The sequence below is a fragment of the Chamaea fasciata genome, unplaced genomic scaffold (assembly GCF_029207755.1).
Source record: "Chamaea fasciata isolate MVZ Bird 193981 ecotype frontalis unplaced genomic scaffold, bChaFas1.0.hap1 SCAF_6, whole genome shotgun sequence".
Classification (NCBI taxonomy): domain Eukaryota; kingdom Metazoa; phylum Chordata; class Aves; order Passeriformes; family Sylviidae; genus Chamaea; species Chamaea fasciata.
The window spans coordinates 61,610,114-61,632,280 of record NW_027094091.1 but is presented as its reverse complement, the minus strand read 5'-3'; the positions used below and the strand labels follow the sequence as shown (position 1 = coordinate 61,632,280).

Sequence of the window (22,167 nt, the reverse complement as noted above, 5' to 3'; positions counted from 1 at the left end):
TTTCCTCTTGAAACGGGATAAGAAAATCTTGCCTTAGAGTGACAGTGCTCACCTCTGGTGTGGAATCTGTTCATGCCTAACATTTGCCAATAGCAAAGCTTTGTAAAATAGTTTTCCATTGTGAAATGGGAAATCGACTCCTGTTGCAGTTCCAGCATTAGCAAAGATGCTTATACAATTGTTAGACCTAATCTTTATCAGTTTTAATTTGTATTCCATTAAAAGGAAACTTGTCTGCAGAATCTTGAAAATTCATTCATCAAATCAGTGGCTTGGTTAAAAACACTGAAGTTAATTTCATGAAATACTAGACTGAAGAACCATTCTGCAGCTTGCAGCTCTGCAATTTCAGTTTGGTTTTCAAGAAGCTGTATACCTCAAATACCATGTACTTTTTTTAATTGCCTTCTGCAGTAAAAACTGTGCTTAAAGTAACCAGTCACTTCAGTAAGTGAGATAAAAAGATAAATCACATGCATTTTGCATTAAATTTTCAAGTAAGTTTCAGGAATTATGGGCCAAGTTGTAAAATCTTACTATAATCACAGCTATGGTCAAAGTAAAAGGATGTCTATCAACTAGTTTGTAATGCTATATGTAGTGCTTATCTTTTCTAAGGAATTAGAATCTGCATGGAGTGAAGGATCATCCTTTTTCTCTTACTCTAGAGTGATAAATGTTACACTGCTTTAGTATTTTGTTACCTCAATTTAAAACTTCTTGTTTTTCCCACAGGAGAACTCCTGCTTCAGCTTGGCAGACTCGAAGAGGCAGTTGAAGTCTACAAGGGTCTGCAAGAAAGAAATCCTGAAAACTGGGCTTACTACAAAGGCTTAGAAAAGGCACTTAAGCCAGGTAATGGTTTGATATCTTGTAGTAAATAAGCTTTTTCTGCATATTTCAAATGAATATATGTATGAGAAGTTTGTATTGCTTTAGATACTAAAACTATTATTTATCCTCATTTAAATTTTGCGGTTTAGTCATAGTGTGTACATATGGTCATAATGTTGGGATTTCTTAAGACAGACTGGAAATATTTCTTGCATTGTTGTTACCTTGTCTTATCTAAAATCATAGAACCATAAAAATGCAGTAGTCTGTGTGTGGTTGAAAGAATAGAGTTATTTATTTGATGACAGTTTTAATTTTGAATTTTTCCTTTACTCTGTATGTTATCTTAATCTTATGTTGTAGCTAATACAACTGAATGGTGGTCTTTAAAGGTTTTAGACAGCAATAAGGCAGGAACTCTTTTTAAGATGAGAGATAAGCAGTTAGTATTCTAGTGCTGGAAGAGGAATTAACAGATGCTGAGTTCCTTGGAGTCATTAATTCATTAGTTTTAATAAGAATAAGGAGGAAATTCTATTACTTAGGAAGGATATAGCCATTATCTATATTATATTATAGTTGCTATATATTCTGATTCTTTTTTTAGTCAGGTGTAAATCACTTTCTGTGCCCCCCTTTTCCAGGAAGGGGAAAGTAAACTCTAAAATTCTCTTCCAGCTAATATGATGGAGAGACTAAAGATCTATGAAGAGGCCTGGACTAAATACCCAAGGGGACTAGTTCCAAGAAGACTACCATTAAATTTTTTGTCTGGTAAGTGCATTTTTGCTGAGCAGGTAGTGATCAACACTTGTGTTTCTTAGATTCTGATTTAACAGTATAAACAATCTGCAATTGATAAGTAATGTCTGGTAAAACAAAATCAACAGGTCTTTTTCCTCTCAAGGTGAAAAGTTTAAGGAATGTCTGGACAAGTTTTTAAGGATGAATTTCAGCAAAGGTTGCCCACCAGTCTTCAATACTTTGAGGTCATTATATAAAGACAAGGAAAAGGTAAGTGTTCTAACCAGTTTTTACATGTTCTGCCTCATAACTGTGCTGTATTGAAGAGATGGAGGAAATCATTTTCTTCAGTGTTCACTCCATCAGCACTGCTTTAGATGACCTGATATAGCTGGGAGAAAAGTGGAGTACATACATTGGCCATACATGTGCAAGCTGGTAAATGTAGAAAACTTATTATCTAGTAATTCCAAGCTGGATAAGTGTTCACCAAGGGAGGCCTGGTCTTAATTTGTTAAAAATAAGGTGAGATTGAGTACATTCTCAAACATAATTAATTCAGGATATTGGAGAGTTTTCTTACCAAAATAACTAGTTTGGGTAAAACCAAGTAGCTCAAGTTGAAATAAAATACTATCTGGCCCACAGATTATTTTTTCTGTGTTTTATCTTGCATGTGTAGGTGGCAATCATAGAAGAGCTCGTGATAGGTTATGAAACCTCTCTAAGAAGCTGCAGGTTATTTAACCCAAATGGTGAGTGCTGAGACTGTTGTGTTTCATGGAAGTAGTGCCTGGTTGTAAGCATTGTGTGTCCATTCACGGGGGGGAGTTAGGGAGTGAAGAAACAGAGCTGATGTGGATTTCTTCTGTTTTTCCCCTAACATAGAACTGAGCCATAGCTGTCAAATACAAAGTTTGTATTCAAAATATAGTCACTTGTTCTAAATTTTTTTCATGGATCCATGAATTTAGTCATCTCTTTGCAGTTTTGAGTTCAAGTATGCTACTTTTAAGACTTGAGTTTATCACTGTTCAGGAAACTGAAGTTTGAAAGCTGTGTCACATCTGTAACTACAGAAATATCAAAGAAAAGACAATATATACTGATAGTACAGTCTTCAAGGAGAGGTGTGGTTTTGAAGCTTTTGCTGGGGACTTAGGTTTTGTGTTCTTTGCATATCTGACTGCCCTAAGCAAACAGATTTAGGAACAGAATGCAACTCCCTTTTCCTTAAAACCACAGAAAAAGAAGCGAGCAGTATACACTTAGCTCTTGGATAGACTTAAAAGCTCATGTACATACCTGTAGCCAGTTGTTTGGAAGCTCTCCTAGGTCTGATAGAGAGGCAGAATTAACTTCAGTGGCTGTGTTTAGAGCATTCTACTTGTGGTATGTTGTTGTAGTGATAAACTGAACAAACAACCTCTCTCCATTTTACTCCTGCCAGATGATGGTAAAGAAGAACCTCCAACCACTTTACTCTGGGTCCAGTATTATTTGGCTCAACATTATGATAAAATTGGACTGCCATCCCTGGCTCTAGAATATATAAATGCTGCTATAGAAAGTACTCCCACTTTGATAGAACTCTTCCTTGTGAAGGCAAAAATCTATAAGGTAAGTTTGACTTTATTCTTAGTGACCAAAGGTTATTAGTTTGTTAGGAATTTTAGTGAGTTTCTAGGTAGGGGTATTGTTTAGCTACTTTCGGTGGGGTTTTCTGCTGCATATGAAAAAGCCACTATGAAGGTTTTTAGCTCAATGAAGGAGAAATGTACAGCAAAATGTGACTTCTCGGTTTAAAAATCACGCTGATAAATTAGATTTAGTCTTTAATTTGTTCTTACCCCTGTGTTTTTTTGGGGGTAAGAACAGATGAAAGACTGCTTAAAACAATTTCTCAAGTGCACTACGATATTATATCAGAATGGGTTTATTCAAACTGGTTCTTTAAGTAAGCGTTTTCAGGAAAAACATTAAATGCTAAAAGACCAGTAATTCCATAATGAGGAAAGGTATTTAACTGCTTGGTTTTCTTTAAAGATGTGTTGCTTTTGAAGAAAGCCATTTATTTTTAAAAAACCTACTTATATCAAACAGTGAGCCGATAAAACGTGTGTGTTTTATAATTACTGAATCTGACTTAAATTTCTATCTTTATAGCATGCTGGAAATATTAAAGAAGCTGCAAGGTGGATGGATGAGGCTCAGGCTTTGGACACTGCAGACAGATTTATCAACTCCAAATGTGCAAAATATATGTTGAAAGCAAACTCCATTAAAGAAGCAGAAGAAATGTGTTCTAAGTTTACACGGGTTTGTTGCACTTAACTAGAGGTCTTTGGAATAATGTGGACCTAATCCCCTGTGGAATAACTTTTTGTTTTTAACTTTGCACTCGGCTTCACTATCATATTTAAGTTCTGTTTCAGAGCTACTATGGTTGCTTGCTTCAGTTATGGTAGTCCATAGCAGGGTTTGAATTAATCTTGGATAAGCATGATTCCATAGTAATAAGTGAAAACTCTATAAAGCTTGAATTTTGTTATTTTTGCCAGGCAGGAAAAATACAGCATGCCTGTTTTAGAGAGAACTTCTGAGAAAATAATTTTTGCACAATAATCTTTAGGTTTAATATTGATTCTGTAGGATACTTGAAAGATCTGGTAAAGTTGTCCATGTCTCTTTTTTTCTAATGGTAGTTAAGTTAGAAAATTCAGATGTCTCTTGGAACATAATTTTTGTTCAGCTAACCACTGAGAGCCTTTGTGAGGTGTCTTCCTTGTGTGAACAATGTTTCATCTCCAAGTCCTTGTTTATCTGTGATGAAGGAAAACTGCATGTTATGCCTGCTCTCTTTTATTTTTCCATGTTCTTACACATGACCAGTTATCTGGAAGAGAAGTATTTTGTTATGGAAATTACATAATTTCAGTAATCCCATTTTGATAGGTTTGATGGTCACACAGGTTAGTCACTTTTTAAAAATGTACTTTGATATTATTCTTTCATAACTGTAAGTCAGAACAGCTCAGAGAAGTCTCTCCAGACTATTTGTCAAATGATAGTTTTGGAATACTGGTTGTGTCATTTGTGTGTTGTCTATGGGAGACAGGCAACATGGGATCTACCTGCACAAGTAAAGCCTTTTTCTTTGTCTCATTTTCTCCTCTCTTAAAGAGCAGGAGAAACCTGGAATATAAGGTAGGTTGAACAGAGCAGGGAGAGTGGTGTTTATAAAGGAAATCTGAAGATCTTGTGAAATGAAGGGTATGTGCAGACTGCCTTATGGGAGGTTCTGTTTTATATATGCTCAGTAGCTTTATGTGGGAGTTTTGATGCAAACCCACTATGAATTTAGGTTGATTTGACCTCCCTCAATGCCCTAAGCAGCTCTAAGATGATGTTAAAAGGGAAGCATACCAGTTACCCAAAACTGAACTTGAAAAATATAATTTGATGATGTTGCTCTTTAGAATCCTGTTTATTTCCATTTGTTCTTATGTTTAGTGCTCAAATACAGCCTTCTTAATTAAAAAAAAAAAAAAATAGAGGAGTCCTAGATTAAGCATAATGAAAATAGAACTGACACTTTTTCTTCATTTTTAGTTGCCTAAATCAGGCTGTTTTGAACACTGCCTTTCTTTTTCATTCTAAGTTCTATGCATCTGTGCAAGTATATATAAATATCAGATTTGAAAGACAACTGTAATCCCCTTTTTTGAACCAGAAGATGTCAAAGTTAGCAGTATTCCTTTTGCCTTGCTACTCCTCTGTAGTACTGATTGTATTAGGAATAATCATCTACTGCTGCTACTGTGAGGATGCTTAGCTCAATCAGCAGTTCTCTGGAAAATACAGATGGCAGTTTTAGTTGAGGGGGAAAAAAAATCCTGCAGGATTTCCTGCAGGTGTCAGTGTCTTGCCGTGGGCTAGAACTGTTCTGCTATTTTTTCCATGCCACAGTGTGTTAATTGTGTGCACACAGTATTAAAAACACTGAATGAAGGTTTCTCCTAACCTAAAGATGAAGAGCTGTCACAGTGAAATGGTCAATGCCTGGCTCTTCATTGTGTCTGACTCTTCCAATAGGTGTAATAGATTTTTCTATTTGTTTTAACTAATCAACAAAGCTAGTCAGTTTTAACTGTGGCATTTCCAACTTTCAGGACTCCAGTTCTGAGATATAACATTCATTTCCTTTATTTGTGCTTTTAATTAGGACAAGATAAAAGAAATAGCAGCTGACGAATCCAGTGAGATTTATTTTTGTATAATGCTGTTTTTGCTTTTAGGAAGGAACCTCGGCAGTAGAGAACCTGAATGAAATGCAGTGCATGTGGTTTCAGACAGAATGTGCACAAGCCTACAAGGCAATGAACAAATTCGGAGAAGCACTTAAGAAATGCCATGAAATTGAGAGAGTAAGTATTCAGCCCAGCTGCTTCGGTTGGAAAACAATGCTGTAAGTTTACAGTGCTGATATGTTACTTTCCTGAGTAGTAAGGGTGCATTTCATGTAGCTTCAGGAGAGATTTCATGTTGGCTACTGGCAAGTTTATGTAGTTACATTTCCTCCTGAAAGTGCCATTGTAATCTATGTATTCTGATAAGATTTTATCAAGTTATTTGAAGATCCAGATGAGAGCAGAAAACTGTCAAAAAGTATTTCAGTTCTGGCAGTGTACATAAGAAATGGGTATTTAGGTACAAACTAAGAGTATGTGTACTTTAAGTTCAAAAGTGAGTGGATGAGCCGACAAGCCCATCCTTAAAGGACGGATATCAGTTACTATTAAGGCACTGTTTCAGAGGTACACAATAAATGTTAAAAAAATTTCCAAAAATATAACTATCATCTTAAAAAAAAAAGCAAACAAAAAACCCTACCATTTAAAAGAAGCTATTGCAAAAGTAAAGGCTTCTTAAAGTAGAAATTTTATTAAAAAGAGAGAATACTTACACATTAAATGTAGATATCCATACTGAGGTAAACAACAAAATTTGGATGTACTGCTTTAAGGAGAATCAGTTACGGTTTTGAATTTTTATAAGCACATGGAAGTCTAGAAAAAGGACCAGACAGTTGAGGGTCTAAAAGAAGTGCTGAAAGAGCAGAACTTAGGAAGCTGGGCCCCTTTGTGAATCGAGAGGTGTTAGAAGACTTCAGCACTGCTGCCCTTATGCACGGAGGACCCAACCCTGGAATATTCTCTGATTTGAAAAAAGTGATATTAAATTATCAGAGTAAGCTGGTGTAGTGAAAGGTGTCCCTGCCCATGGCAGAGGATTGGAAGTAGATGACCTTTAAGGTCCCTTCCAACCTACACCAGTTTGTGATTTGCCAGGACCATGATTTGTTTGCACAAATCCTTTAAATAAATTAGTGTAAGATTCTTTTGTGTAAGAAACTATTGGTCCTGTAAATTGTCTTGGGTACCAGAAGAGGTCAGCAAACAAGTGATCAAAGTGGTAACTTTGGCCACCCAAAAAAATATTTCTAGGGATTTAAGTCACTATGTTTAATTTATTTATTGGATTAATTGCTTGAAGTTTAACAATAAGATAAGCAAATATATTGAATTTATCAACAAAGCTGTTGTAACAAAAAGCAGTGCCTTCTAAATCTTTTAGAGGGGCCATTTATGCAAAGGGGGCAGTCTAGTTGATAAAATGTGTTACCGTTTTCAGAAGCACTTTTTATCTCATGCTTCACACAATAAAGGATCTAAACTATCTCAGAAAAAGTAGGGAAGTTGATCTCGTGGATTCAATATTTGATTCATGGCTGAGAAAACAGAGTAAGAGCAAATAATCGGCTTTTGCAGAAAAAGGAGTTTATAATGGAGACTACTAAGGCATCTCCGTAGTGTCTTCATTATTTCATCAATAAATGATCACAGAAGTGGACTGAATACTGCAAGGACAACACCTGCTGTGTCTCAGTACTAAATGATTAAGCAGCCCATGAAATGTAATGTTCAACAGTGTAGTCAGTGACAAATTCTCTGCCTGTGCATAAGTAGTAAAAGGTCTTACAGTAATTATTGCTGCTCAGAAATCCTGAAACCATTACACATAATGCTGCAAAAACTTCTGTACTGTAGCAGCAATCAAAAGGACACGTGAGGAATTAAAACTGAAGAAGTAGTACTTTTTGCTTCTTAAAAATGTGCTAGTAAAACACCTGCTGTGGGGTAACTTCCAAAGGAAGAGACTGCAATTAGCTTGTTGTGCTTACTCTTCTATCCTGAGCTTTGACAAACAAAGCTAAGTTTAGGATAAAGTTATATGAGATCATAAGTACTTGGAGAAGTTCAAGAGGGGAATGATTTCACTGCTTCTCAACCAAAAACAAGGGGACATTAGATGGTATTTAAAGCAGAGCTTGAACAAAAAGTACTTTCTCACATCATGTCTGATTTAAATGTGGAATTCCTTGCCATAGTATTTAGTGGAAATTAAAATTATAATTTTGTATTAAAAAAACTAGAGCAGTTCACAGAAGAAAAACTCCACAAATTATGTTTAAATACAATGAATATAAAACTTTTGTCCATTAAACTGGAAATTCTCAGAGGTAGTTACTTTTAAGAGACTGTGAAATTGGTGTATTTTGGTTCTGGGCTAAGCTGCCTTCTGTCCTTTTCACCATGACTTTATTTCTGGAGAGTTTTGTTAACATCTGTAATAGTTAAGTTGTATTTGTCAAACAGTAGGCTTTTACTAAATTATTATTTTGAAAGTCCAGGTTAGTATCTGATTGTTAATACTTGCTAAATAATATTATGTTCCATTGTGCCAGCATTTTGTAGAAATCACGGATGACCAGTTTGACTTCCACACTTACTGTATGAGGAAGATCACCCTTAGGTCTTATGTGGACTTGTTAAAACTAGAAGATGTGCTTCGACAACATCCCTTCTACTTCAAAGCAGCACGGATTGCCATAGAGATCTATTTGAAACTTCATGATAATCCCTTAACAGATGAAAATAAAGAACATGAGGCTGATACAGGTATTCAACCCTCAGGATTTATTCATCGTGCAGTTTCACTAATTAGTGGGTATTTTAGGAAGGTCGAGCATTTGTTATGGTTGTCAACTGTGGTAGCCAAAACTGGACTTCTACACAACTCAAATTGCAGCTTGGACTGCATGGTAAAGTAGATGTTCTGCTGGAAATTAAACTAATGTTTGCTTTTATTGTGGTGATTAGAAAACAATGATGGGTTTGTAGTGAGAGTTGTGACTCTTAAGTACAAATGTTTGTGTTATGGAATGACTGCAAAACCATGAATTCTCATGGTGGTTGGTCCGTGGAATAGGAGATTGAAGCAGGTGTGCTTTGTAGTAGCTCTTTCTGAGCATTTTATCAGTGTAGAGAAATTTCATTAGGTAGCAACTTAAATTTTGTGATCTCTTGCTTCTGATGTTTAAATTATCTAGTTATTTTTTTCCCCCCATTTCTGCTTTGAGAGCAGCTTAAGCGGTTATGGCTTGGGGCACCTCAAATGGTTCGAACAGAAGATCCTTCAAGAGGAATTTGTCAAGTACTAGTATTTTTCATCTCATTATACTATCATTTTAATTTCTGTCTCCTAATTCCACTAAGGAATTTGTGAATTCTGAAGCATCAGCATAGACTATAAAATATTCTATCCATAGTAAATAAGCTTTTACAGAGGTAATGACAGCATTGCTCGTTAGTAGATGTGGATTAAAAAAGGTGATGTTGTCTGACAACTGCGTGATACTGTTAATACTAGACATCAGTGTTGTGTGGTTTTGTCCTTTGTGTGTGTACAGCAAATATGTCTGACAAGGAGCTAAAGAAGCTACGAAATAAGCAGAGAAGAGCCCAGAAGAAAGCACAGCTGGAAGAGGAGAAGAAAAATGCTGAGAAGGAGAAGCAACAGAGGAATCAGAAAAAGAAGAAAGATGATGATGATGAAGAAATTGGAGGACCGAAAGAGGAACTTATCCCTGAAAAACTGGCAAAGGTGCTTACCAATGTAATAATAAAGTCTTAGGAATTTCTAGAAAAGTTGCAGTGAGCACGCATAAAACTTAAAAGCCATTCAAATAACTTGTTTATTTTTTTGGTATGGCATCTCTTCACAGGCAGCATTTTAAAAAAAAATCTCTTTCTAGGGCTAGTTTGTTAGATACAGTGTCAGTAGTGTGGAAATCACAACTTTTGTGCCTAGTTCTTGAAGGCAGTAATTGAAGTCATAAACATTTGCTACATGTGGAATTATCTCCATGTGCCTACTGCACTAACTTGTTGATTATACCCTATTTCTAGTTGGTCGTGTGGAAGTCTTTCTATCCTGTATGTGAGGTGATTATCATTCACTCTTTTATGCCCCCTGATACTCTTTTGTTGCCATAGCCAGCCTGTGAAAGAGGAAACACTGAAGCACTGAATGCTTTAACGGGATTTGTTTGTGTATTTGAATGGGGAAAAGAAAGGAATAAAGAAGCTGTAGTAGTAAATAGTAGAGTAGACTGAGATGGATTTAGAAATCTGGATTAAAAACTACAGACATATAAAAGGGAGGTGACCCAGAAGACTCTTCTTTTAGCAGAAGTTACACCTATAAGGAGTGGGAAAATGCTCAAAAAATAGGAGTGAAAGATAAGAAAATTATAGAGACTGGAAAAATTCATGTAGAATAATAGTAGTATAGATTACAAGTGTTTATAGATCCAGTATTCTGGATCTGTTTTCATAGTGTTCACACTGAAATGAGTCATGTTTGCTCTTAAGGGGATATTTGAAAGTTGCGTCAGTGAACTTCACTCTGTAGCCAGGAAACAAGTGACTTAAACTTGACTAGTTATTGAGAATATTGTTGGTATTTCCATTGTTTAGTTCACTGGTTGCAAAGAGAACTACTTGCAGTGCTAGCCAAGATGGAAATGCAGCAGCATGTATTGAGTTCTGCAGCAGAGGGATGTCGTGGGATAGCCATGAAAAATCTAGCCAGACCCCAAGATTATAATGAATAGTTGCAGCTGTATAATGCATTCCTTTGGCAAATCTAGTTAGGTCTTTAATATACAGATGTCAATATAATATAATTCCAAATTCAATATCACAATCATGATATAGACACTTCCAAATATAGCTGGTTCCAAAAGACTGTTTTTGAAATAGCTGGTCACTTGCGAATAGTTTTCCTGGAACAGCTGCCCCTAGACTTGTTCGGATATGTATCTTTTGGCTTGGCTTTGAAATGAGGTTTTATAGGTTCCAAATAGTTTATGTGCACAGTGTGTATGTAAAATCAGCAGCATGTAGAAGCGATGTGAGTGTTTTTATGATAGGTAATGTAGTTATATTTAGCAGGAAGGTGTCCATTGCGATCTTTACCTCAAGTTATTTGCAACAAAGTTTATCACTTCAACGTTGCTGAATTTGGTATTGGCACAGAACAAAATTTGTATTTGCTTCTTAGAGAGTAGTTTCCATTAATTTAAAAAAAAAAAAAATTAAGGAGAACAGACAGTTCTTGTTTGAGTAATCCCAGACCTTGATGTGCAAGGTGGCTGGCTGTAAAGAAACCTTGCACGGAACTAATTTGTGTGAAAGCTGTCCGTTTACTGGATTATACTAGCTAAGATCAGGAGACCTTTTTCATTATCTAATTACCCCGAGCTTGCTGTTGGTATTTTGGCTGGGACTGTCACCATGACCTGGCAGCTTTCAGGAACCTGTCTGAAGCTCACATGAGCAGAATGTCATGGGTGTTTATCAGTCATTTACCATCATCTCAGGCCCATGTGGGCAGCCACACTGCCCTTTTCAGTGCAGCTTCAGCTCCAGTTGTGTTCACTACTGGTGTAGGATAGAAGGAAAAGACTTGTGTCTCTATAGCAAAACATGATTTGTAGCCATCAGAAAGCAAATATTTGGGGCTTTTTAGTCTGTGTTTAGACATTGAGTGAAAGTTGCAAAATTTGTAACAGAAGAGGTTCTAAGCATCTTTGGCACTGCCTTAGGAGAATAACTCTAATGTGACTCAGCAATATCTGGTTTTTGTTGTTGTAGTTACTAAGTTTGAACTTTGACTTAGTTGTGTCACTTCCTTGAATCTGTAGGTTGAAGCCCCTTTGGAAGAAGCCATTAAATTTTTAACACCCCTGAAGAATTTAGTGAAGAACAAAATAGAGACTCATCTTTTTGCCTTTGAGATTTATTTTCGAAAAGGTAGGTGAGAACACTTAATGAAAGTAAACAATTTGTGAATCATAAAGGTGTATATTGGAATTTAAGCAGCAATTATTTATGAGGGGTGAGGAGCCCATCCCTGTCACAACACAGCACTTTTCACTGGACCAGCACCCCAACAATGAGCTCTGAAAACCACAGTTTGAATCTTTGTTGATTATCCACTTAATTCACTTGTTAAATAGATGCATGTTATTAAAAATAGCTTTTACAGCACACTCAAGTGTAAATTCTTCTAATCATTCTAATTTCAAACGCTAAATACTCCTGTAACACAATGCAGAGAGTTCCTACAGGTTTTTGAACATTTGTCAACACTTTTTTTTTTTTTTTCCCCCAGAAAAGTTCCTTCTGATGCTTCAGTCTGTGAAGAGAGCCTTTGCTATTGATTCTAGTCATCCTTGGCTTCACGAGTGTATGATTCATCTCTTCAGCAGTGGTATGTATCTGTTTGGTAGGACTCCCATCTGTGCACACTGCCAGGTGATGCCAAACCTGCAGTCACTGATTTTTAACACAACTAATTCAAAATATTTAAAGCATGTATTAGAAAGCTTTTTAGACAGCTGATTCCTGCTAAAATTAAGCATGGTTATTATGACCGCATCTGGATTTAGGGGTCATTCCAGTATTGCTAAGAATTTTTAAGACTGTGAGCAGTATGTGAAGCCTGAAAGAGAGAGGCAGTGAAGAAATGGAAACCGCAGAGTGAGGATTGTGGCTTTTCTGCTGACAGCCTGTGTCAGCATGCAGGGAGAGTGCTTAGAATTCTGTCCTTATTGGTAAAAGTTGGAAGAATTCCCTCCCTTCCCCTGCCCCAAAGGTCACCCTTTCTGATGGGGGCAACAGAGTAGACACATTTAAGAACAGACTTGTATGACATTACCCTTTGAGCCTAATAGGTTTTAATTAGTGAAGAGTATACTAATGTAAAGAGAGCTTTGGCTTTTTCTAAGCATCAGAAAACTGACACAGTTAAGCTGCTTCTAACCACATCCAATATTTACCTTTTCCAATTTCATGCATCTTCCTTTGAGATACTTTCCAATTATATTAATAATGTAAAAGTGGAAAATGCTGAAATAAATACATAAATCATATTCTATTGTGATTACCTGTGCTCACCTCAACTTCTCTTTTCCAACAGTATCCGAAAGTAAGGATCTGCCTGATGCTGTTAGAACAGTGTTAAACCAAGAAATGAATCGGCTTTTTGGAGCAACTAATCCAAAGAACTTCAATGAAGCTTTCCTTAAAAGGAACTATGACTCACTGCCACATAGGTTATCAGGTATTTTGCCTTTCTCCTTGTTTTGCCCTACTTTTGTATTTTCTGTGCTTCTCTGGCAGTGGTATCTCAGTGTCAGCCTCAGTGACGTAACAATCACTCCGTCACTCTGGAGTGCTTTTCTTCTCTATTTGTGTTTTTCTGACAACATGACTGCCAAGTTGTCTGTGCTTTTCTTTAACTTTCTCGTTGTGCTGCCGAAATGGAAATGTTGGAACCTCTGCCCTGTTTCTGATGTGTGCAGAATGTTTGTTTTAATGCTTTGTTTGGAGCTTCCCTTCTACCTGCTCAGATGTCAAGCTTTATGCTCCAAGTTGGTTCCATTTTGAACTACTGCAGGAGAGTTCAGTCCCCCCCATTCCTCATGTTATCTCTATCTTATGCTTGTATTTAAGATGGTTTTGGTCATCCACTGGGTGATGAGTCTTATTTTTCCTCCTGTAGCTGCCAAAATGATGTACTATTTAGATCCTTCCAGTCAGAAAAGGGCAGTGGAACTGGCAATGACCCTGGACGAATCCCTTATTAACAGAAATCTTCAGGTAACATATTTATAAATTCTAGACAGCTTCTGTTTTCTCTGTAGTGGCTTTAAGCAAATTTTGGAGGTAAGAGGAAGCTGAAATCGTTGCTGTGCCTTACGGTAAAGAGGTTGAGTTGTGAGAGAAAGGGGTGTCAGGTTTGTCTGAACTGAAATACTTAATGTCCTTTTTTGCACATTTAAATTAATTTAGTTTTATGATAATATGAAAATAGCAGAAGCTATATTATTGCTACAGGTAATGGGAAGGCTTACTAAACTTGGGAGAATTCACAAGGCAAAGGAAAAGGTGGTAGTTTGTCTGAGCTTTGGCTGCCACACAGGCAACTGTTCTCAAGAAAAGGTGTGGCACAGACTCTGGGAAGGCTTTCCATAGTTAACTTTCTGCAAGCTGTGGGAATCACTATAGGTTTAATAAAAGCTGCATATGCACAATTTTGCTTTAGCGTGTAGTTAAGTGGAAAGCTCACCAAGTTTTGAGTCATTGCTCCATTCTGGTGGTTATGGAATAATTTCCCTGTGACACTGCCTCTATGCCCCTTTCCCTATTCCCCCACCTTCATCTGGGATGACTTGTCAGTTCTGACTCACAATTTACAGTAGTCTGTGCACTCAATTTTTTAGATCTGTTGCAAGAAAATTTGGTAAGTGTTACTTTAAAATTGTTCTTTTGTGGACAGAAAATGGAGTTTCCGAAAAAACCCCACCTCTCTTAGGAAATACAGTGGGTTCAATAGAACTTTAATTGTGAAGGATTTTAAGTTCATAGCAGAATTTTTGGACCAGATGGGCGGGTGGGGAAGACAATAAAGGACAACTTGCCTTGATTTGTAGATTTGTTCAGGATGTTTAAGATTCAGATCCTTTCTCTATTGTAGCTGTTGTGGTATGGGATACAAACTCAGGTCTTTTATATTCTAAGTTCAAATTTAGCATTTCTTATGAAGCTGTCTTGTTTGGGTGTTCGTTTTTGGGTTTGGGCTTTCTTACTGTTTGAGTGGTCTCAAAGATCTTAATCTGGATTATCAGTAGATATAGGGAACAAAAATTAATTTGCCTTCTATTTGCTGGTTTTTGCCTGTCAGTGGGATTCTGGGAATTGGACTGGGGAATGATGAAGTGTAACCAAAAATGCTTGGTTGTTTTGGAGGTGCAAACTTGGTAAGACTAGAAAAAGCTTTTGCAAACTCAGCACTGCATAAACGTCCTGTACAGTGCATTGTGATAAAACTGAAAACACTGAATTTAAACATGTTTGATGCCAACATTAAGGAAGAGTTGGACTTCTACTAAACTTCAGGATGAGAAATTGAAAGTGCCCTAAAAATGGAGAATCTGAAGGAGTCTAGGTGTTTGTTGAAAGGTATTTTTGTGTGCAAAGAGATCAAATTTATTACATTCCATTGTAGTAAAGACCAGCTGTTTGGAGCACACTAAAGGCATAAAACCAGATATATTTCATCCGCAGTGGATTCCAGTGTTACAGAGAGCAAATGTGAGGGAAAGGGGTCGTTGAGGAGAGCTTCATAACCCTACAGCAGGACGACAGAGCAGTTAATCCCAGTACACAGAAGAAATAAAAATTGTCCTAAATGTCAGAGAAGCAGGAAAAGACTGCCTGGCTATGCTAATGCCTGCACACAGCAATGGGCAGGTAATAAATGCTGCCAGGCTTTAGTGGAGCTCAGTAGGTTGGTTTCTCCATGTTTGTAATGCAGGCTGTAAAAAATTCCACAGGAAATCTCCTTTTCCTCTTCTAAATTGGGAAAAAAAAATGGACAGGAAACTGCATATATCTGAAAAATGTGGTAACATCAGAGTAATTTGATTTGATTGAAAGGTGTGTTATGTGCTGCCGAAATGGTAAGCGTGTCCCAAGAATGGTGGGGTTCTTGGTTGCCACTTAGCCAGAATAACATGTTTTTAGGAAAATAAGAAACAAGTGACAAATTAGAATTTCATTTTACAGTCAAGATTTCTAGCTGTGTTTTACATCCCTTTTTAAACTTCATTATTTCAAATCAGACTACACTGGTACTTGATACTGTGTTTAGTTAAAATGTCATTTGATGTTGAAAGGTATGTGGCCCTTGGGGCAGATTTGTGGTAGAAATACTATTTTAAATTTGTCTTGTGGGATTATTCTTATCTCAGACAGCAGAACTGCTGTTTGAAACCTGTAAACAATAGAAGCTTTTCTTTGTAGCATTGGTTTGTGAGTGTTCAGCTGAATGCTTAAGAAACCATAACACTTCTTTATTTTTCTCTTTAATTAGACTTGTATGGAGGTATTAGAAGCTTTATGTGATGGTAGCCTTGGAGACTGTAAAGAAGCATCTGAAACTTACAGAGCAAATTGTCATAAGCTTTTCCCTTATGCTTTGGCTTTCATGCCCCCTGGATATGAAGAGGATATGAAGATCACAGTTAATGGAGATAGTTCTGCAGAACCTGAAGAACTGGCCAATGAAATATGAACAACTTTATTGGAAAAAAATGACGTTGGACCATATCTGGTGTATAATATTTTTGTCACGCACCTGCTGAATTGTTCTAACTTACACAAAGAACAGAAGGAAAAAAACCCCCGTTGCCTTCAAATAGTTTTACTTTTTTTTATCCTGCTGACAAAGTATATATATAAAATATCTAACATATTACTGGTTATAAGTTGTTTGGTTTCTTAAAAATTAAAAGCTGCTAAAATTGAAAAAAAAAAAAAAAAAAAGAAAAATGAGCAACCCTTTTCCTCACCTATCCACCCATGTTTTTAAACTAATTTATATGAGACCTGGAGGTGTGTAGCCCTCAGAGCAGGTGTGTGGCAGAAATATTAACTTTAAATTTGTCTTGTGAGATTACTGTTATCTCAGACAGCAGAACTGCTGTTTTAGCACTGGATTCTTTCACTGAGCACAAAGTTGATGGGGCTTTAGCATCCGACTGATTTTGATACGGGGGATGATTGTGTCCATAGGAAGTATGCAATGTGAATCAGAATATACAGAGAAACCTGCAACATACTCCTTGTGTTGGGGTGCTTGGACATACGGATATCAACCAGAATTAAGAAACATAGTGTGTTCAATAAGCTTGTTGTGTCTCTGAAATTCACTGTACACGGTCAGTTTGGTGTTCTTGCACCACAGTTTTTACCTGAAGGAACCAGTTAAAAATGGACTCTCTTGGAATTAAACTTGGGGTGGGGAGGGAAGAATCAACATTGCTGTTCGTGAGATGAACCTATCAGCATAGGTTGGCCAAACTTTTTAAAACTGTAATGCAAGAACCAAATAAAATTATGCACTGTGATGTGGCACCAATTAGAAAGATCGCATGCATTTTTCACGTAGAGTGAAAACAAAATGAGAACATACTATGGCTTGAAGTTGCAAAGAGGAAAACTCCTGACTACCATTTTGACTGATCAAGAGACTAATAGATTAAAACCTCAGCAGGCCTTGTTCACGTTATGCAGAAAAAAAAAAAAAGTGCTGCAGTTTAGATACCTCTGGAACTTTTCCACAGTGTCACAGGTTTGTAATACTTGAAGCCCTACATTTCTAAGAATATATTTCTTGCTCAGTTGTTTCAGGCAAGCCCAAGACTTTGTAACTTTTAAGGGGCCCAAGATTTTTTTTTCAATAACAGACCAGCTTCTTATTCCTGCAGTTACAGATGTAATTTCCTTTGTCAAACATAAGGTACCAAATATAATGCAATAAAACGTTTTGAAAAACAACTGTGTGAATATTTAAACCAATCTATGTTGTTGTACTTTGACAGTGAATGGGTTTGCTAGAGTGCAGCTCAGGGTTGGCTTACTGTGCTGTCCAGTCATGCTAACAATGTCACTGCTGATGGGTGGTCATTGAGTATAAAGTGCAAATGCATTCTTTGTAAATACTGAATGTCTGGGAAGTCCTATAACACAGTGCTTTGCTACTTGGCTTTTAAGTTCCACCAGTGTTGGGATGAATTTTGTTTTCCAAGTCAAACTTCAGTCTACAAGTCTACTGTGTTAATAATATAGATAAATGCTCAAATGTTTTCTTTTGTAGGCTCATCATATAAAACAGATTAGAAATAAACTACAGCTTACAAAGTGAGTGCCTTCTTTGCTGCAGGAGTTCAGTTACAGAGTATCTGTTGTGTGGATACACAGCCTTCCTCTTCCACATAATGGAATTCAGTGATTGACATGTACAGTTACGAGATCCCGGAAGACTTATTGGGGTTTGTAGTTTTCTGACTGTCAGAGTAACAGGCTTTTGTTAATTGTGTCTTCAGTTCCACTTTCTTTTCATGGTTAGCCTATCCTTGTGTACGTTTGCATTATAGATCCTGTCAGAAGTGTGGGTTGCTGTATTTGTATATTTAACCTGCTGGGCTTTTAGGGACTAGAATACTTACAGAGCCTTTAACTGACTCTGGTATTGATGTCTTGATCTCAGTTGTTTCTGCAGCCTGAGATACATGGACTGCATGTCTTCTGCAACTCCTGGAGGTGGTTCTTACCTACACAACCTGCAAGCTTTTGGCCTTGAGTATTGCTGCCCATTTTTGGCTGCTGATGCTTAAGCTGGAGGCAGATGAGTGCTCTTTTTTTAACGGATTGTGAATTGCATCAAGCAGAATTTTTTTTTTTCCCAGATACTGGGGCTTTTGGGTGCTGCCTATAAATGGGATTATTTTCTTTACTTTTTCACTGCCTGTTTTTGCGTTGAAAGGGATGAACTAAAAGCTGGAAGTTACTTCTTGTCATTATTGTGCAAATGGGGAAAAGGATGTTCAGTGGGCCTTCCAGAAGTCTCCATCTACACATCTATTTTGATTTCCCTAAAGACACTTCATAATCCTGCTGAGAGGCATCCACACTGCTTCAGAGATGGTGCTTTTGGATTAAAGAGGTTACTCATCCCCTTCGAGAAGACTGCGAGCCCAGGACAGGAAACTAAGCCAAGAGTTTGCCTGAAGATGGAGGTTGTTTAATTGGCAAAGAAATTGTTATTCCTTCATTTTCACATCTGTCCTGTTAGATGCAAGACTTCCAAGAGCTTCTTTTAAGAGCTGGAAATTAAGTTGAAATCCAGTGCAATGAGTTTTCTTTGGTAGCAGAGTGCTGTGCTGCAATGGAAGCTTTCCTTTGTGTGCCGAGATCCAAAACTGTAATCACCAGTGCTTGGCTGCCGAAGCAGTTGAGCAGGGAATGCAGCTGTGGTCAGCGACCTAGAGCATTGGCATGACACAGTTGGGTTTGATTCTTCATGATTTTCACTGGAAAAGGAGAATTTCACCATCAATGGAGCCATTGGTGATGACACGTGATACGGGTATCTTTCCTGGGGACAAAAAATGTCCAGACAATAAATTTGCCTAGCTAAGAGAAGATGGTGCACGTTGCATGAAGCAATGCCAGAGTTAGATGTGGGCTTAAATTGGAGGGAACTTGAAGTTGTGGTTTCCCCGTGATGGTGGGTGAGGTACTTTCTCAGTGTAGAGACCAAAGCCTGCAGGCACATGTGTGAACAAGCAGGTGAAAACTTACCTGTTCAGTAACTAATTTCTTTGCATATTAAATGCCTTAAAAGCTATATTCGAAATTTTGGGGGTTTTTTTTTCAGTAGAGGTCTTAATATTTGCATATTCATAGGGGGAAGGCTTGTCCTGTGCTGTCAGCCAGAACACAGGGTAAAGCTTGTCACCCAGTTTTCCCCTAGCATGGGGAGCAAATTTAAGTTTCCCAGGGAGGTCTCTAGGGCTAGATGAGGTGTTAATGATCAGCCTGTTTTATCTTCCTTCAACGTTTGGATTTGCCAGGTCTGGAGGTGCTGCAGCCCTAGCAGTAGGCTCTGGAAGTAGGGTAGCAACTCACAGACTGCATTGTGTTTTCCCTGAAAGAAAACACCCATGAGGGCAGAGGGGGATCAGGCCTGAGGAGCCAGAGGTGCAAATACAGTTTCAGTATCCCGTGAGCAGGATAAATAAGAAGACCTGAGGTCTCTGTCTAATGTGATGCTTTTGGTGGTTGGAGCAATGGCGCTGTCATTCCTGCAGCATTCACATGCTGTTGCCACAGTTCTGTTTCGGACACATAATATTAATGCCAACAAAACCGCTTGATACCGTAATCCAGCTCAATAGACCCGGATAAAAATTTTATTTTTCCTTTTTTGTGATTGCTTTAACTGTTAGTGTTCTGTACAGAGTATCTAGCTAGATTTGAAATCTTTTCCCCTAAGGAATTTTGCTTTACAAATGCCGTTTTTACCTAAGTGTAATGTAAAATAGCTTGAACTGTGCAGAAGTCAGAGTTACACTTGTGTGATGACACAGTGTTTTGGGGTCCTGTGAAAGAAAACGGTGCAAATGTAGTGTAATTACAGGGTTGTATCAGTAATTGATTTGAGCCCTCTATCGGCTCATTAACGAAAGGTCAAGTTCCAGTTGGCGGAAAGTGGTTGCTGAGCTTGGGGAAAGGCTCCTGCTTGCAGGAGCCTTCCAGTTATCTGCTGTCCTGGGATGAGTGAAGCGCAAAGGGCGTAAGCTTTTACAAAACCTCTGGCCATGCTGTCATGATGGTATTTCCTGGAAATTAAAGCTGCAGTCCACCGATTTTAATGGCTGTGTTGGCCAGAGACACTTTCCAGGAGCATACAGCCAGCAGTGGGAATGGCAAGGAGTAACTGATAGAGCAGCTTGCCAAAAACAAACTGTAGTGAGTAACTGATAGAGCAGCTTGCCAAAAGAAGACTGAAGTGAGTTATAAGGAGGTGGCATACCAGAAATTCCATTTTAGATTAAATATAAAATAGCTTTTTTTATTACTGGGAAAGATGACTGAAGCTGTAAATACTATAAATGCAGTCTTCCCATGCCAAGGAAGCTGTAAACGTGTATTATTTCTGGAGTGGTATAAGCAGAACCACCACAGTGGAGACGGATTCAACAACGCTCCATGTTCATGCTCCATGTTCGTGTTCCAAGGCAACTTTGAGTGCTGTTCTCCTTGCATGGTTTTGGATGTCTCCATGGTCAGCTCTGATTGGCTGAATTAGTTGCCACCCAGCTAACTGGCCAGTGTCTGCCGGTGTCCCCAGTGGCCCAGACTGGTCAAGTTATATAACCAAGGTAGTTATATAATTATATTTCAGTTATAAAATTATAATTAGGATTATTTGTGACTGTGAGGCCTCCAGGCCAGCTGTTAGCCACCACACAAAACCAGTAGTCTGTTCACAAAGACTCTAGCTCTGTATGTTAGTCTTCATGCGGATTGTGGCAGAAAACCGGGAGGGCAAAAATTGTCCACTTCACAAGAGACAATATCAAAGAGTTTGTGATATTGCAAAAGAAATATTGCTACAAAATCCAAAGCATCTTAGAATAGCTTCCCTAAGATATTTGTTTTAATTAAAAAGTGTTAAACCTGCTAACTGTTTATAATGAAAGAGGAAGTACTTTCACAAGATATTTCTGCCTGGCACTGCCCATTCAATATCTACCTCTACTAGTCCTAGTCTAGTTTGGCTACTGCATAATTTTAGCCATTTAGCATAAAACAGATGAAAAAAGTGTCATTTACCTGGTCGGTGAATGTATGATGATGGATAACATTTAGTTTTAAACTGTAATGCAATAAACCACAAAAGTTAGTGATTAAATCCTGTTGTTGGTTCCGTGCAGCGGCATATTTATTGCTTCATTGCTGATCCGTTAAAAAAAACAAATCTTGATTATCAACTCCACCAAGTTACTTGCAATTGTACTGGGATTTGCTTTCTCTTCCAGCCTTCCTAACTGGTTAACAATGTTGTACTGTGTTTTTACGCTCTTCTCTGGTGGTAGCAAATATCAAAACTAGCAGGAAGTCAATCAAAGAATAAAAGTGCTGAGTTTTGTTTGTAAATGAGTGCTAGTGTTTCCTTGTAGGGTTCAGCGTCCTCCTTGGATGGCCCACCAGCTTTGTAATAAAGGATCCCTCGGCCAGTTCCCTTAATTCCCCTTGTCTTCTTCCAGGCTGATGAGCTATTAATGGGAATGCCGATCTCCAAAAAGGGAAAAAAAGGTCAGTAGGAAAAGGCTGTGACTCCATTTGGAGTCAGGCTGGAAAAGAACCACCTTGGGAGGGAGCTGTCTGTCCTAGCCCAGAAACTAACTGTATGTACAACAAAAAACCCCATCCTTTGCTATTTCAGGCTACAAAGAGCTGGTACGGGGATTTGGATAAATGGGTGTTCAGAGGCAAGCCGAAGGAAGAAATATGTGCTGTTTTCCTCAAATACAACTTTTGGGGGTTAAATAAAGTAAGGCTTCTCTTCCCCACCCAGAAACCCTCCTGATCCCAAAGTTTCCTGATTGTGTCCCAGAGTATCTTGCGATTTTAATCAATTAGCATGCAAAATAATACGGTAATGCTGACAAACTGTAGTAAAAGTAGCCATGCAGACTGCTGATACAGCAATACAGGATCCTGTAGTGTGTTGTGCACCTGGCATTTCAGATTCCCCAGGAAAAAA

The 22,167-nt window shown here is 37.8% G+C and overlaps 1 protein-coding gene across 1 annotated transcript in view; it reads left to right on the top strand.

Moving 5' to 3' along the window:
* The window catches only part of NAA15 (N-alpha-acetyltransferase 15, NatA auxiliary subunit), a 35,841-nt gene extending 18,451 nt beyond the window's left edge, over positions 1 to 17,390 (top strand). The window contains exons 7-20 of the mRNA XM_066186619.1: positions 736 to 855; positions 1,513 to 1,608; positions 1,742 to 1,848; positions 2,261 to 2,333; positions 3,029 to 3,198; positions 3,745 to 3,897; positions 5,877 to 6,005; positions 8,387 to 8,600; positions 9,392 to 9,585; positions 11,690 to 11,798; positions 12,160 to 12,258; positions 12,967 to 13,110; positions 13,552 to 13,649; positions 15,925 to 17,390. Coding sequence (XP_066042716.1) covers positions 736 to 855; positions 1,513 to 1,608; positions 1,742 to 1,848; positions 2,261 to 2,333; positions 3,029 to 3,198; positions 3,745 to 3,897; positions 5,877 to 6,005; positions 8,387 to 8,600; positions 9,392 to 9,585; positions 11,690 to 11,798; positions 12,160 to 12,258; positions 12,967 to 13,110; positions 13,552 to 13,649; positions 15,925 to 16,125 — 1,907 coding nt within the window. The 3' untranslated portion in view covers positions 16,126 to 17,390. The remainder of the gene's footprint in view (positions 1 to 735; positions 856 to 1,512; positions 1,609 to 1,741; positions 1,849 to 2,260; positions 2,334 to 3,028; positions 3,199 to 3,744; positions 3,898 to 5,876; positions 6,006 to 8,386; positions 8,601 to 9,391; positions 9,586 to 11,689; positions 11,799 to 12,159; positions 12,259 to 12,966; positions 13,111 to 13,551; positions 13,650 to 15,924) is intronic.
* The last annotated feature ends 4,777 nt before the right edge of the window (positions 17,391 to 22,167 follow it).